This window comes from Anabrus simplex, chromosome 2 (assembly GCF_040414725.1).
Source record: "Anabrus simplex isolate iqAnaSimp1 chromosome 2, ASM4041472v1, whole genome shotgun sequence".
Classification (NCBI taxonomy): domain Eukaryota; kingdom Metazoa; phylum Arthropoda; class Insecta; order Orthoptera; family Tettigoniidae; genus Anabrus; species Anabrus simplex.
In genome coordinates, this window is record NC_090266.1 from 541387338 (window position 1) to 541400925 (window position 13588).

Consider the following 13588-nt stretch of genomic DNA (forward strand, 5'->3'; position numbering starts at 1 on the left):
TCCGAAGAGTTCGTAAAATATTCATAAATCAATGTTACAATTTAAAAATCTACAGAAATTCACTCCAAACAAGTAATACAAATCCTAACCTTAAATATTCGAAACAGTACTCGAACAAAGCCGGGTTCTACAGCTATTAAATACAATAAATATCGTTACCTACATGAATTCATCATTGAAATGTCATATGGCTTTTAGTGCCGGGATATACCAGGATGGGTTCGGCTCGCCAGGTGCAGTTATTTCTATTTGACGCCGCTAGGCGACCTGCGCGTCGTGATGAGGATGAAATGATGATGAAGACAACACATACACCCACCCCCCGTGCCATTGGAATTAACCAATTAAGGTTAAAATCCTTGACCCGGCCGGGAATCGAACCCGGGACCGTCTGAACCGAAGGCCAGTACGCTGACCGTTCAGCCAACGAGTCGGACAATTCATCATTCAATGACTGGTAAATGGACTCGCATGTCTTCGTAATAATATTAGAAAGAGTGTATTTAGGAATTCGGGTACTGTATTGTAGACTTGAATAAGATTCTCCCGTTGCTAGAAACCGCAGGGTAACCTTAAGACGATCTTCAACACTTATAACAGTTCCTCAAGTGAGTATTTTGTTTAGCGATAAACGATGGCATTTTTGATGCAACAAGTTTGAAATTATCTTCATCCATTCTCAAGTAATTTATGTAACTTTTTCTGTCCTCGCACTGCAGTTCTTTCAGTAAGTTTTGATGGATATACTTCATGGCTCTTCTTGCTATCCATGGTCTAACCCATAAACGTTTCCTTTTTGTTCTTGTTTCTTTTTAGTACTGCACATATTGTTACTATTTAACTAATAGCAGCCGAACATCCATACAGCTGCCCTTCATGCATCTTTACTGAAATATTATAAAATATTTTATTCAGTGTAATGGCGCAATGGCTGTATGCTGTAATCTTTTATAAAAGTTAACTTGTAAAAAATATTTTATAAAAGATCTTTGACAAACTCCTTTGATAGCATATTACCGACTTTAGCCTGGAATTATGTCAGCTAGAGACAGTACTATGCAATGTATACGACATAAAATGAAAACGAGAGCTTCTGAGTATTAAAATACCAGATTGTGGGGTTCATGGAATGGTAGAAGTTGTGTTCTCACTCATCTAGACTACAAAAGCTGTTACTTTTTCTCTTTATCTTGAGGTACCAGGCCAAAATTTGGAGAGGACTATAACTAGGCCTAATTGTTATCATATTTTGAAGATCATCTGAGCTTTCTCTTCTTGATGGAGAGGTTATTTGTAAAATCTGTTGCAGCGAATTCCGTAAAACCTGTATTCACAGTCCTAATATGGAAAGGGTGTTTGCGGATATGTTTTCCCCCACGCACGAATCTATCTGTATAAAATCATTATTTGCTTATTTGTTCAACTGGAACGTCAAAAGACTGTGACTAGCGAATACTTAGAATATCACCATATGGTATTAGTCGCTCTTTGATATTAATTTTCAGGTCAAGATTATCTGCAAAGAATTCCAGATATCTTTATAATTTGTCAAAATTACGTGTTACAATCATGAAGGAAGATTAGAAGATAGTTTGTAAAATAAATCCAAAATTTAAAAAATAGTAACTTTATTTTTAAAATTATTTAAATGGAGTAAAAACAGCACAATTACAATGATGATAAATAAAAATGATAAAAGAGAAAAATACAGTAAAAATGAAAAATGGCATATGAATGAATGAAAAACTGAAATGTTTATAACTTAAACATATATACAAAACTCAACTGAAACGTGTGTGAAAATGAAGAATTGAGTTTGACAGTAGGAAATTATAATACAGCAAGTAGAAATTCGACACCCTTCACACATGATGAAGGTAAATACTCTAGTCATTCTTGAATGAGTATGGTGTGTTGAGATATATATACACAGGTACACAATTAATATACACATTCACTATGCATAGTTCTCAAAAAACATATTGGACATCATAGTTTCATCCGTACATACAAATACCCAAGTATAACAGGAAAACGTTTACTCATACTGAAGAAGCATTTGTGTTATAAATATGAAGATCCAATTTCTTATTCTCTGGTTGACAAAACCGAGTGACTAGTATTTTGTTTAATAATTATTTTTTATCTTCATTATAATGTAATATGTTCTCTTCATAAATAAGCCTTAAGAATTCTTATCTATCATTAGATAGATAGTCACAAAAATATTATTATTCAAACATTAGTCTTCAGTATATTCCTCATACAAATAAAGATCATTCTAGATATAACAGAAAAACATGTTATTGACACCTAATTATCAAAAATAGTCCTTTGACTTTCAATTTATGATCTCAAAGCTTAAGCATGTTTATATTTCTAGTCAATTTTGAAAATACAATATTTTCCTGTTGGCTCTATTATCAGTGAGGCCATCCTACCGTACGTAAACTCCGGCTCAGGCATACCTCTGCGGAGGTTCAGACCTACTTTCGGGCAGAATATACCCTTACTTCTATTATCAGTGAAGAGAATCATATTTGGTATTTTAATGGCAATAAATGAAGGAATCCTACATTATTAACGTTGTAGGTATCTTCGTTTTCCGCGACTGATTTCCCATGACTAGACCAATAGCGAATGCATCAATTCGGGAATCGATGATGAATCCAGCAGAGGCGTATGCTGCAACAAAATAAACATAATAATAGAGATAGATATTACCTGTTAATGTACTTTATACTTCAGTAGGAAACACTAGGAAACAGGATGGCAGGACAAAGTGTGGTTGATACTATGGTACAGCACAGCCAATCTTGTGGTAACTTACTCTCAACTCGTACCTAAATTGCTTGTTATAAAAGTTCAGGGTCAGCTTTTCATAATGCTAAGTCGGTTTCTTTTCCATTATTGACATTTCAATTAGTAATAGTGTTATGATTACCTTCAAAGACTGTACCAAGAAACACTGTTTTAGAAGTAATTACTGGTTCGTTGGGTGAACTACACAAATCTTCATTAAAATATCAGTATAGTAAAATAATTATCACTAAACATTTGCTTGAAATGGGCGAATCCAAAAGACAATTAAAAAGTGAATTCGCATAGGACTGTCAAATAAAAGGAATAAAATATGAAGGAACAGCTAGGGTTAAGGACAGCAAACAGTTTGTAACTGAAATAAGCAACTATAAGTATAACAGGAAAGTCCGACTCGTTGGCTGAATGGTCAGCGTACTGGCCTTCGGTTCAGAGGGTCCCGGGTTCGATTCCCGGTCGGGTCGGGGATTTTAATCGCTTCTGATTAATTCTTCTGGCTCGGGGACTGGGTGTATATGTCCGTCCCAACACTCTCCTCATCATATTCAGACAAAACACTACACTACCAACCACTACAGAAACACGCAATAGTGCTTACATCCCTCCATAGAGGGTTGGCGTCAGGAAGGCATCCGGCCGTAAAACAGGGCCAAATCCACATGTGCGACGCAGTTCGCACCCGCGACCCCACAGGTGTGGGAAAAAGCGGCAGGAAAAGAAGAAGAAGTATAACAGGAAAACTTTACTCATACTGAAAAACCATTTGTATTATAAATATGAAGATCCAAGTCCTTATTCTTCGCGTGACAAAAACGAGTGACCTAGTATGTATATATGCTATAAATTGTTGTTGTTTTTATTGTTGTATTATTTACGGGATAAGAACGTGTGGTCGTCAGTTCCATATAACTGCTGTGAGTTTGAAGTCTGGCTTATAATTTGTTGCATTGTGGTGTAACTGTGTATGCAATTAATTTTGCGTTACGGTGAGGAGGTGCCTCCGAGACTTGAAATAGGATTCCATCATAGCCTGTGCAATGCGTAAGAATTTTTAAAAATACGAATAAATAGCAAATCAAACCACCAAAATGATGAATACTGATTATTGCCCTGTCTATTTACATTGAATTAATAAGGTAGGAAAATAATAACATTAGAATGTTTTCTCTGATTGTAAATATTGATCCTATTTATTATTATTATTATTATTATTATTATTATTATTATTATTATTATTATTATTATTATTATTATTATTAGTAGTAGTAGTAGTAGTAGTAGTAGTAGTAATCATAAAATATGATGATGATGATGATGATGATGATTGTTGTTTTAAGGGGCCTAACATCGAAGGTCATCGGCCCCAATCATAAAATAAATACCCATAAAAAATTATTTTAGCCAAGAATCGGGTCTCGGGTCATATTATGCAGCATCAGATAGCATCAAATTTAATGAACGTGCCGGCTGGCGATGTCCGTCGTGCTCCTTCCGGGTAATGACACACGAATGCTCATAAAATATTATCAAACTGAAAGAGACAAGAAAAGCAAGAGATCTCGGCGAAAATCTACAACGCCTCAATTGTGATAAAGAGCTGGCTGGCCTTGGCCTACCAAGTGACCTCTACTCAGCTCGAAGGCCTGCAGAGTACGAGATGGCGCGTGATCAGCCCATGAATCCTCTCGGCCGTTATTCTTGTGTTTCTAGATCGGGGAAACCATCTCACCGTCAGATAGCTCTTAAATTATTCTCAGATGGGCTGAGTTGACCTCGAACCAGCCCTCAGATCCTGAGGAACAATCCTTCACCTGGCCGGAAATCGAACCCGAGGCCTCCGGGTAAGATTTTTTTTTTTTTGCAAGTTGCTTTACGTCGCACCGACACAGATAAGTCTTACGGCGACGATAGGACAGGAAAGGGCTAGGAGTGGGTGGGAAGCGTCCGTGGCCTTAATTAAGGTGCAGCCCCAACATTTGCTTGGTGTGAAATGGGAAACCACGGAAAACCACCTTCAGGGCTGCCGACAGTGGGGTTCGAACCCACTATGTCCCGAATACTGGATACTGGCCGCAGCTATCGAGCTCGGTCCTCCGGGTAAGAGGCAGGGAAGCTACTCTTAGAGAGCAATAAGGTCAGCTTACCTTTGCATGGTTCGGCCCATACTGATGTATGTTCTACCTGCTTGACATCCCACAACAGCGGAGAACATGAGTAAGCTGCATGCAGAGAATACAACACCGCGCGCCGTGCCGAAAGGCTAATTAACCGTTACCTCCCGTCCCTCCCATCCAATAAGGTTACCTTCCATTGAGACAATAGCCAAACAAAGTGACCTGATCTTTCTCCGGAAATCCCTCTCTAACTCTATAGAAGTAGATACCTTCCAACGTCTATCGTTCAGCTTATAGAGAGGCGTCAAGAATTTGCCTCTTCCAAAATTTCAAATGTATATCAAGAAAAATGTAATTGCCTTTCCTACCCCATCGTCGCCATAAGACCCATCCGTGTCGGTGCGACGTAAAGCCACTAGCCAAAAAAAAAAAAAAAAAAAAAGTAATTGAATGGAACTGCCTCGTGTGTCTGTGAGTGTGTAAGTGAACGAGTGAATCACTGGTAGAGTAAAAGGGAGTGGTGTAGTGGTTAGTGTGATTAGCTGTCACCCCCGGAGGCCCGGGGTCGATTCCCGGCTCAGGCACGAAATCTGAAAAGTGGTACGAGGCCTGGAACGGGGTCCACTCAGCCTCGGGAGGTCATCTGAGTAGAGGTGGATTCGATTCCCGCCTCAGCCATCCTGGAAGTGGTTTTCCGTGGTTTCCCACTTCTCCTCCAGGCAAATGCCGGGATGGTACCTAACTGACACGGCCGCTTCCTTCCCTCTTCCTTGCCTACCCCTCCCAATCTTCCCATCACCCGCAAGGCCCCTGTTCAGCATAGCAGGTGAGGCCACCTGGGCGAGGTACTGGGCATACTCCCCAGTTGTATCCCCCGACCTAGAGTCTGAAGCTCCAGGACACTGCCCTTGAGGCGGTAGAGGTGGGATCCCTCGCTGAGTCCCATGGAAAAACCGAGCCTGGAGAGTAAAAAAGATAAAGAAGAAGAAAGGGAGTATGTGTGCACAGGAATGATCGAATAAATTACTGATTAGCTAACTACCGATAGACAGAATGAACGAGCAGTAGGGAATTATATATGTGCATATCTTGCACAGTACTATTCAAGTATTTTGTAATCTATGAAAATAATATCTCATCTTAAGATAGGTCTAGGGAACATTTTATATGTACATGAGGGCTCACCCTTTTCCTCTAGACCTTCCATATTTCTGAACAGAATTATGGTAAATAAATAATACTAACACTAGACCGCAAGGCCAGCGAAAATCTATGAAGACCCCACAACTTCCAGCACACACAAATAATAGGCAGTAACCAAGATTTGAACACAAGATGCAGTAGTAGAAGGCCGCAGTAAATGGTATGAATCAAAACAGGGGACCCATGATAATAACTAGAAAGAAAGAAAGAAAGAAAGAAAGAAAGAAAGAAAGAAAGAAAGAAAGAAAGGTAAGTAAGGAAAACGTATGTTCTAGAACGCAGGTCAAGCAGACGATCCACGATTAGAACATATTGGATTTGACATTTGTCTTGAGTTAGTGGAAGTTAATCACGCTGAAACTTCCCCGAGGATGACTAGTTCGCAGAATTACGGGCATTACAAATTCTGTGGTAAAAGATTTTATATTTGCTTTACGTCTCACCGACAATGGGATAGGAAAGGGCTAGGAGTGGGAAGGAAGCGGCCGTGGCCTTAATTAAGGTGCAGCCCCAACATTTGCCTGGTGTGAAAAAGGGAAACCACGGAAAACCATCTTCAGGACTGCCGACAGTTGGGTTCGAACCCACTGCCTCCCGGATGCAATCTCACAGCTGCGCGCCCCTAACCGCACGGCCATCTCCAGCGGTGGTAAAATATTGAGTACCGGGACTGAGAATACAGAAGAAATGAGTGGAGGTAATTAAACAGCTATAATTATCACACTATAATATTGAAAATATTAAAATCCTTACTGTTACCGAGGTGCATGTATATTATTTTTAAAGTGCTATAAAAGTAACGTACCACTGAGTTTCTCAAGAAGTTCAGATACAGGAATGAGAAGCACTTCCTTAAATCGGTCGGAATTAACTGTTGTCTTGATATGTAAATTGTCGGGCTCATCTCCATTAATCTGAAACAATTTTAAGACAAAACATTTCTTATTATTATTCCAATAAAATATTCACAAAAACATGATTGAAAAAAATGATATTTTTAAATTTCCTTATTTCATCTGCTCAGTCTGTCCCAATACATTGTCGAAAATATTTCAGGGAGTAAAAATGAAGTTCAGGGATATATGGCAATTACCTCAATTGTAACAAGTCTCATGGCGCAATTAGAAGCACCGGGATCCATAGCCAGAATGGGCCCGATTTTCTTGATATTTCCACTTAAGCCGGTGCATTCTTTCAGTTCTCTAATGGCTGATTCAACAGGAGTTTCATTCTCTTCCACCAAACCTATAAAACAAATGATTATAGTGAATGAGATGTAGTTTATAGTTCTTGATATTACCTTGTCAGGCCCATTAAATTATTTCTACATTCACTATGACATACACAATATTTAAATCTTTTAAACGTAACTAGAAATGGAAGCAGGATTCGCTTGTGTATGAGCAACAAGAACAATATATATGAGACTTTTCTGGACCTTGTTGTGGTAAGTTGTAATAACTTCAAAAATGTATAAAGTGCGGATTGTCGTAGTATATAAAATTAAAAACTAAAAAAATACGTTTGTATTATATGAAACATGCAATTCTTTATATCGCTATGTATGATAGGAACTACACAAGATCTGAATAATTTCTAAATCAAAAGGATTACTACACGCCAAAATAAAATCAATTTAAAATATCGTATTGCGGATTGTAATTATCCGGTTTATTCTATATTTTGAATAAATCATGCTAATTATTTTTATCAGACATTTTGAGTAGCCTCTTATCTCCATTATGGCCTGTATTTTTTCCCAAATGGAAAATTGTGTCCGTCTTTAGACGTCTATTTTGGGGCCGATTCTCGCTCTTCTATCATACCCAGCTATTGTAAAAAGAATATAAGATTTGCTTCCAAGATATATTTATACTAAATCCCTCATTTCACTCACCCTGGGATGTGCTCTCAATTCATGAAATATACATCCCAGTTTCCACATTACATGGGATCATTTTTAGCTCAGTCCAGAAATGTGGAAAGATGGGTAAACTGAATTAAATTTTTTTTTTTTTTTTGTTGCTAATACTGTAGTTTAACATCGCACCAACACTGGTGACGCAAGGATGGAAAAGTGAAAGGATTGGTATGGTAGCGGCCGTGGCCTTAATTAAGGTACAATGCCAGCATTTGCCTGGTGAAATAAAACATCAATATATTTTTAATACTTTCATTTTTGTAAAGTATTGTAACTGCTTGCAGGCATTCCTCCTGGACGCACGATCTGTGGAACGACTCCAAAGTACTCTACCCTAGTTAAATGTTTGTTCTAACAGCGCAGGAACAGAATTCATTTTTTACAGATGAGAAGATGAACCTTAAAACTGGAGAAAATTTCACAGAGATGTGATATATGAGATGAAGACTTTCTCGTCCGTATTATCAAACTTTATAGAAAAAAGTAAACACATCGAATCAGTTCTCGTTTCCGTTACACAATTACGTAAACAAATAGGAAAAGAGTGGATCATTAGAGAATTGCAGGGAAGGCATTATTTCCACGGGCTACAACAATGTTTACATAGACGCGATAAAAATTGAAAGTTTTAGACTCACCAGCAGGCATTTCTATTGTGTAGGCATTCAAGGCAGGTCTATACTGTTTCAACAAGATGATGCAGTCGTAATGGAGAAGCCTCTTGTAAAAGGCAATCACACCTACTGCATCGATTTTAGCATCTTCGTTTCTCGTGAGACGCGTGGCACCTTCCCAGGTTCTGGAAATAGAAAGAATAGTTCTCTATAATATTTCTCTTCTTATCGTAAGATGATTAAGTTGCACATTTTGAAACATCAGTTGTTACTATTTGGAGGGTGAGAGGAAAACTGAGGATTACTGTTCACCACTGGTTCATTGTGGATAAGAAAAATACCATGAGTTATGAAAATATTTAGGAAATGAGGATATATATCACTTTCTTGTCTAGAATTGATATTTTACAGATAGATAGTTTGAATGTAACCTTTAAACTACTGATTCTATTATATCTTTCAAGAGCTACAACGACCAGACTGCCGTAGCAGTTGTAAAGGAGATATTGAACCAAATAACAAATTATTTTGCTTTATCCAATACGAGATACTTAACTGTTCTTTTTATATATAAGTAACAAGTCAAGGAACATCATATCCCCGTTTTCCTTAGTTAAATAAATTGGAGGTTATCATAACCTGCAGTACGAAATACATTAAACCAGCAGTCACTTTCAGGAATAAGTGCAGGAATAATGCCTAGCAAATCAGTATTGTCAGCATCTCCAGAACGTCTTTTACTTCTGAAGTAGATTAACACATCAGACTGAGCTCTACATCCATCCAGGTACAGCAACACACATACCACGGAATAGCATATACAATGACAATAATGGAATCTCCTGTTTTGAATCTAATTTAGAAGTATAATTACATATTAAACAATTTTAATACTGTTTGCAATTGCAGATTATTTGATATGCTTTGTCAATGGCGGATACCACCAACAACGGTAGTAAAGAAAACTGACGAACATATTCATCGTAACTTAATAGGATTGTTTAATTCAGTATATATACAGCACTTCGTTGTATACACTGTGAAATATTTCAAAGTACCGCCATATATAATGTAACTGATAAACTGTTTAACAATGATATCCAAATGATGGCCAACTATAGTGTTATTAAACAGGGCTTTTGTATTGACGGGACAATTGTTGTCTCAAAAACATAACAATTTTTCAAAGTTAGAAAATTCGGGCGAAGGTTCTAAGAGCGAACACAATGATTCGATATTGATACTGTTATTTTCCCACACTTACGATAATTAACGTGTGTGTAGAATATGTAAATATAAATTTAATCCTTACTATTTTGACACAGGAACGTCGAGACCTCTTTAGTCTAACTACCGCCGAATTGGCCGTGAGGTTAGGGACGCGCAGGTGTGAGCTTGCATCCGGAAGATAGTGGGTTCGAACCCCACTATCGGCAGCTCTGAAGATTGTTTTCGGTACTTTTCCATTTTCACACCAGGCAAATGTTGTACCTGTACCTTAATTAAGGCCACGGCCGCTTCCTTCCCACTCCTAGGCCTTTCCTATCCCATCATCGCCATAAGACCTATCTGTGTCGGTGCGACGTAAAGCAAATTTTCAAATTCTTCTTTAGTCTAACATTTGCCATGTCGAGAATACTGGCGACTATTTATACATTAAAGACAATTCATCTGCAAAGATGACCATCTATGCCAATAGTCATTATCATTACCACTAAATGAAAAAGAAAAATGCTAAATAAAGACTAAAGCCATCCAAAGGTAATTAATGGGCTAATAGTAAATATAAGGAGCTAAGGAGATAAAAGTGGTCTTTGAAATGTTGATTTCTTAGTATTTAGAAATATTTTCTTCTTGAAGTTTATTTTCTTGGCAGTTGCTGAACGCCTCCTTATCTAAATCTTCTATATTTTTGTTGGTATTTTGAAATTCTTCAACATTTATTCCAATGCCAAGAAGTCCATCCATTTTTCTGAGCCAACGCACTAACCATAAGATGTTTCCTGTTTGTCTCCATCTGCCACCCATTTCGAGGAGTATGCTGCTTTCCTAGTTTCATATTCTCAAATGGTATATGGATAAGTTTTCCTGCCCTAAACGAAAATATTTAAGGCCAATGAAATCTAAACTCAGAGCACTCCTTATCCTGTATGCTGTTAAGGTAAAGGAAGGCGAGATTCTCTTCTGGCCTAGTGGGCAAAGATGAATGTCCACATTACACGTCCAGCTTCCCTAGATGAGGGTTTTGTGCTTTGCCAGTTTTCCCCCGTAGAATTCTTAATATGTATGGTTTGTGAAACCTGGCCTTAATATTCTGTTCCTGAGTAATTCTGAAATTCACATGAGTAAGAAAAAGTCACAAACATCTTAGTGTGTACACATGAACTCTATAAACTCATTGATCACATTCTTTGATAACATCTTGTCACTACGACCTCAAGACCAACAGGTCAAGGGCAGTAATCAATAACAAGGACCGACGGCAGTGAAGTGTTAACCAAAACCTTGACTTAGACTAGACGTACTACTTCCACCATATGCCTACTGCAATGCAGGAAGTATACCATACAGAAATAATCCTCGAGGATGTGCAGCTGGTACGAAACTTCAGTGCATCGCCCATTTCGTCCAGGAAACACATCCGCCGTTCATGACTGCTCCTAAGAAGATAGTAGACGCGGAATGGAGGCTTATAAAGAAATTACACGACAACCATTTAAGGAAATACGCCAAGTAGTTTATAAATGTAGTAACTAATATATATGCTCCAATTATGTCAGGTGAAGATTGATAAATTACTACTCTAATAGCTACGTTATGATTATAAGTAAGGGTGGCTTCAGTTGATGATTAGTAACAATGGAGAGCAATACAGAAAATTTCGAAAATAGAAAAATATGTACCTATGTTCTCAATGCAATAACAACGTGCTTTCTTACGTTTTCTGCTCTTGCTCACATAATTGGAAGAAACATTTACACATTACCGAATGGTATATTTAGCTGTGATTGACTAAAAGGTCAAATTCGCGGTAGCAATGAACATGATACTTCTCAGTCGGTGCTTTTAAGACTAAATGGCCAAATATTCATCACGAAACTAAAATAATTAGAACTCTTGCGTATTAAAATTAGTATGGTAATAAACCTCGAAATATTACCGCTACCTTTTATTCCTAGAGCTAACTCACATTACCCTCCGAAGTACTAAAAGCACTAAGATTTTACGAGTTAAAAAGCTTCAACGACGTTATGAAACAATAGATAATGGTAATAAAAATAGCGACTACAATGCCAATTAGTACTTATAGTAGATAAAACTCATAGAAGATAGCCGATTTCTTTAATGTTCGCCTGTAGCGACTTGGAATCAAGTGCAAAATAAATAATTATCCAAATTCACTGTGGAATGAAAAACCAAATCCGGCCGATTCCCATAAAAATGAGGAACGGAGAAAGCAGCATTCTTAAAAACTGTAGAACTCTGGATTTGAAGAGCTGTAGAAAATTCATGGCAGATTAGGATTGCTTAAGTCTCCATTTTGACCCTGCCTGTCTTCACTCACTATGAAGCAGAAATTTGGTACTCTGATTTCTATTAGAGTATATATTAATGCTGAGTAATGACATTTGTGGCACAACTAGTGTCTGAGTGTTATGAAAGGTATTGATTGCTCATAGGATCAGTCGTGTTGCAGTGGCACCTTCTGGTCCAGTGAGGAAAGCAATGGCAAACTACCTCACTCCTCATCTTGCCTAGTACGCCTCATTTGGGCTCTACCATTGGTTTTTGCAGTTTCCCTATATCTGCATAGCCTTTGGTGGTGCTATTTAAGGATCCAACCAGCCTCTGGGCTGATGACCTAACAGAAAGACATTAAATGAACTGCATTTTATTTGAATCTGGTATATCCAAAGAAAGAACAGCAGAACACAAATAGAAAACAAAAAAGCACCTAAACGGAATAATTCCAAATCTAGCTTGTCACCTTTTCAAGTGAGTGGAACAACCCCTTTTGTTTATATTTTCTCTAGTTCCGTTCTGCTTAAAGGAAGCCATACTTTCCAGAGTCGACTCAGTTAAAGCTTCTCAGTCTGTCGAACACACAAGTTTAATACAAATATCACACTATAACATACCTGTAAAAAAGCAAACTATTAAGCTATTTATTCCTTGTTTACACTATTTGTTCCTAGTTTAATAGTGTTTTTTACGAGTATGTTATAGTGTAATATTTGTATTGAACATGTGTGTTCGACAGACTGAACATCTTATAAGTTACATTTCTCTAGTTCCAGAACATGTGTTGTAGTAGGATTGAAGTATATAAGTAAATACTCCACATGCTACTCTAAGATAAAGTCAAGCTAGATAGCCTATATCTTACCTGGGGTTCCCACTCTGGTCGAGGTAGGTGTAGCGCGTCAACGACAACCAGTCTCCACGACTGATGTGTTCTTCTCGATGGAAGAGGTTGTTGGTTGTCATGTCTTCGATTGCGACGGAGTTCTGGTTATTGTTCATGTCGAAATTTGCGAACGACATTGGGCGAGCACTGTGGTCTGGCAGCGCGGGCTCGCACATGTATAGTCTGGGCCGGTGGAGGGAGTGACCAATCAGATGAGGTGTCACAGCCCCACCAAACTACCCACGCTGGAAACTCGTGTTGAGCTTACGACCTTTCACCGGCCTCCACATGCTACCCAAACAAACAGATACCATTGTGATCTGGAAAAAAGCCAAAATATTCAGCACTTATAGCAGTGGACAATGTTCACATGAAATATCCTGTTTATTTAAACTCCACGCCAAGACAGCGTGGACTACCGTCATCCTCCAGTTTGCAGGCTGCGTTGGCGGACAATTTCAACGACCTCAGTGTCGAGGATTGTGGTTACAGAAAAAAACAGGTCTTG

General features: G+C 38.1%; 1 protein-coding gene across 1 annotated transcript; it reads right to left on the reverse strand.

The window, feature by feature from the left end:
- Nucleotides 1–1611: 1611 nt before the first annotated feature.
- On the reverse strand, nt 1612–13245 carry LOC136864214 (ADP-sugar pyrophosphatase). The gene is made up of 5 exons (XM_067140924.2): nt 13060–13245; nt 8697–8857; nt 7231–7382; nt 6943–7051; nt 1612–2685 (listed from the first exon to the last, which is right to left on the reverse strand). The coding sequence occupies exons 1-5, from the start codon at nt 13215–13217 to the stop codon at nt 2573–2575; spliced, it is 693 nt and encodes a 230-aa protein (XP_066997025.1). The 5' UTR covers nt 13218–13245; the 3' UTR covers nt 1612–2572.
- Nucleotides 13246–13588: the final 343 nt, after the last annotated feature.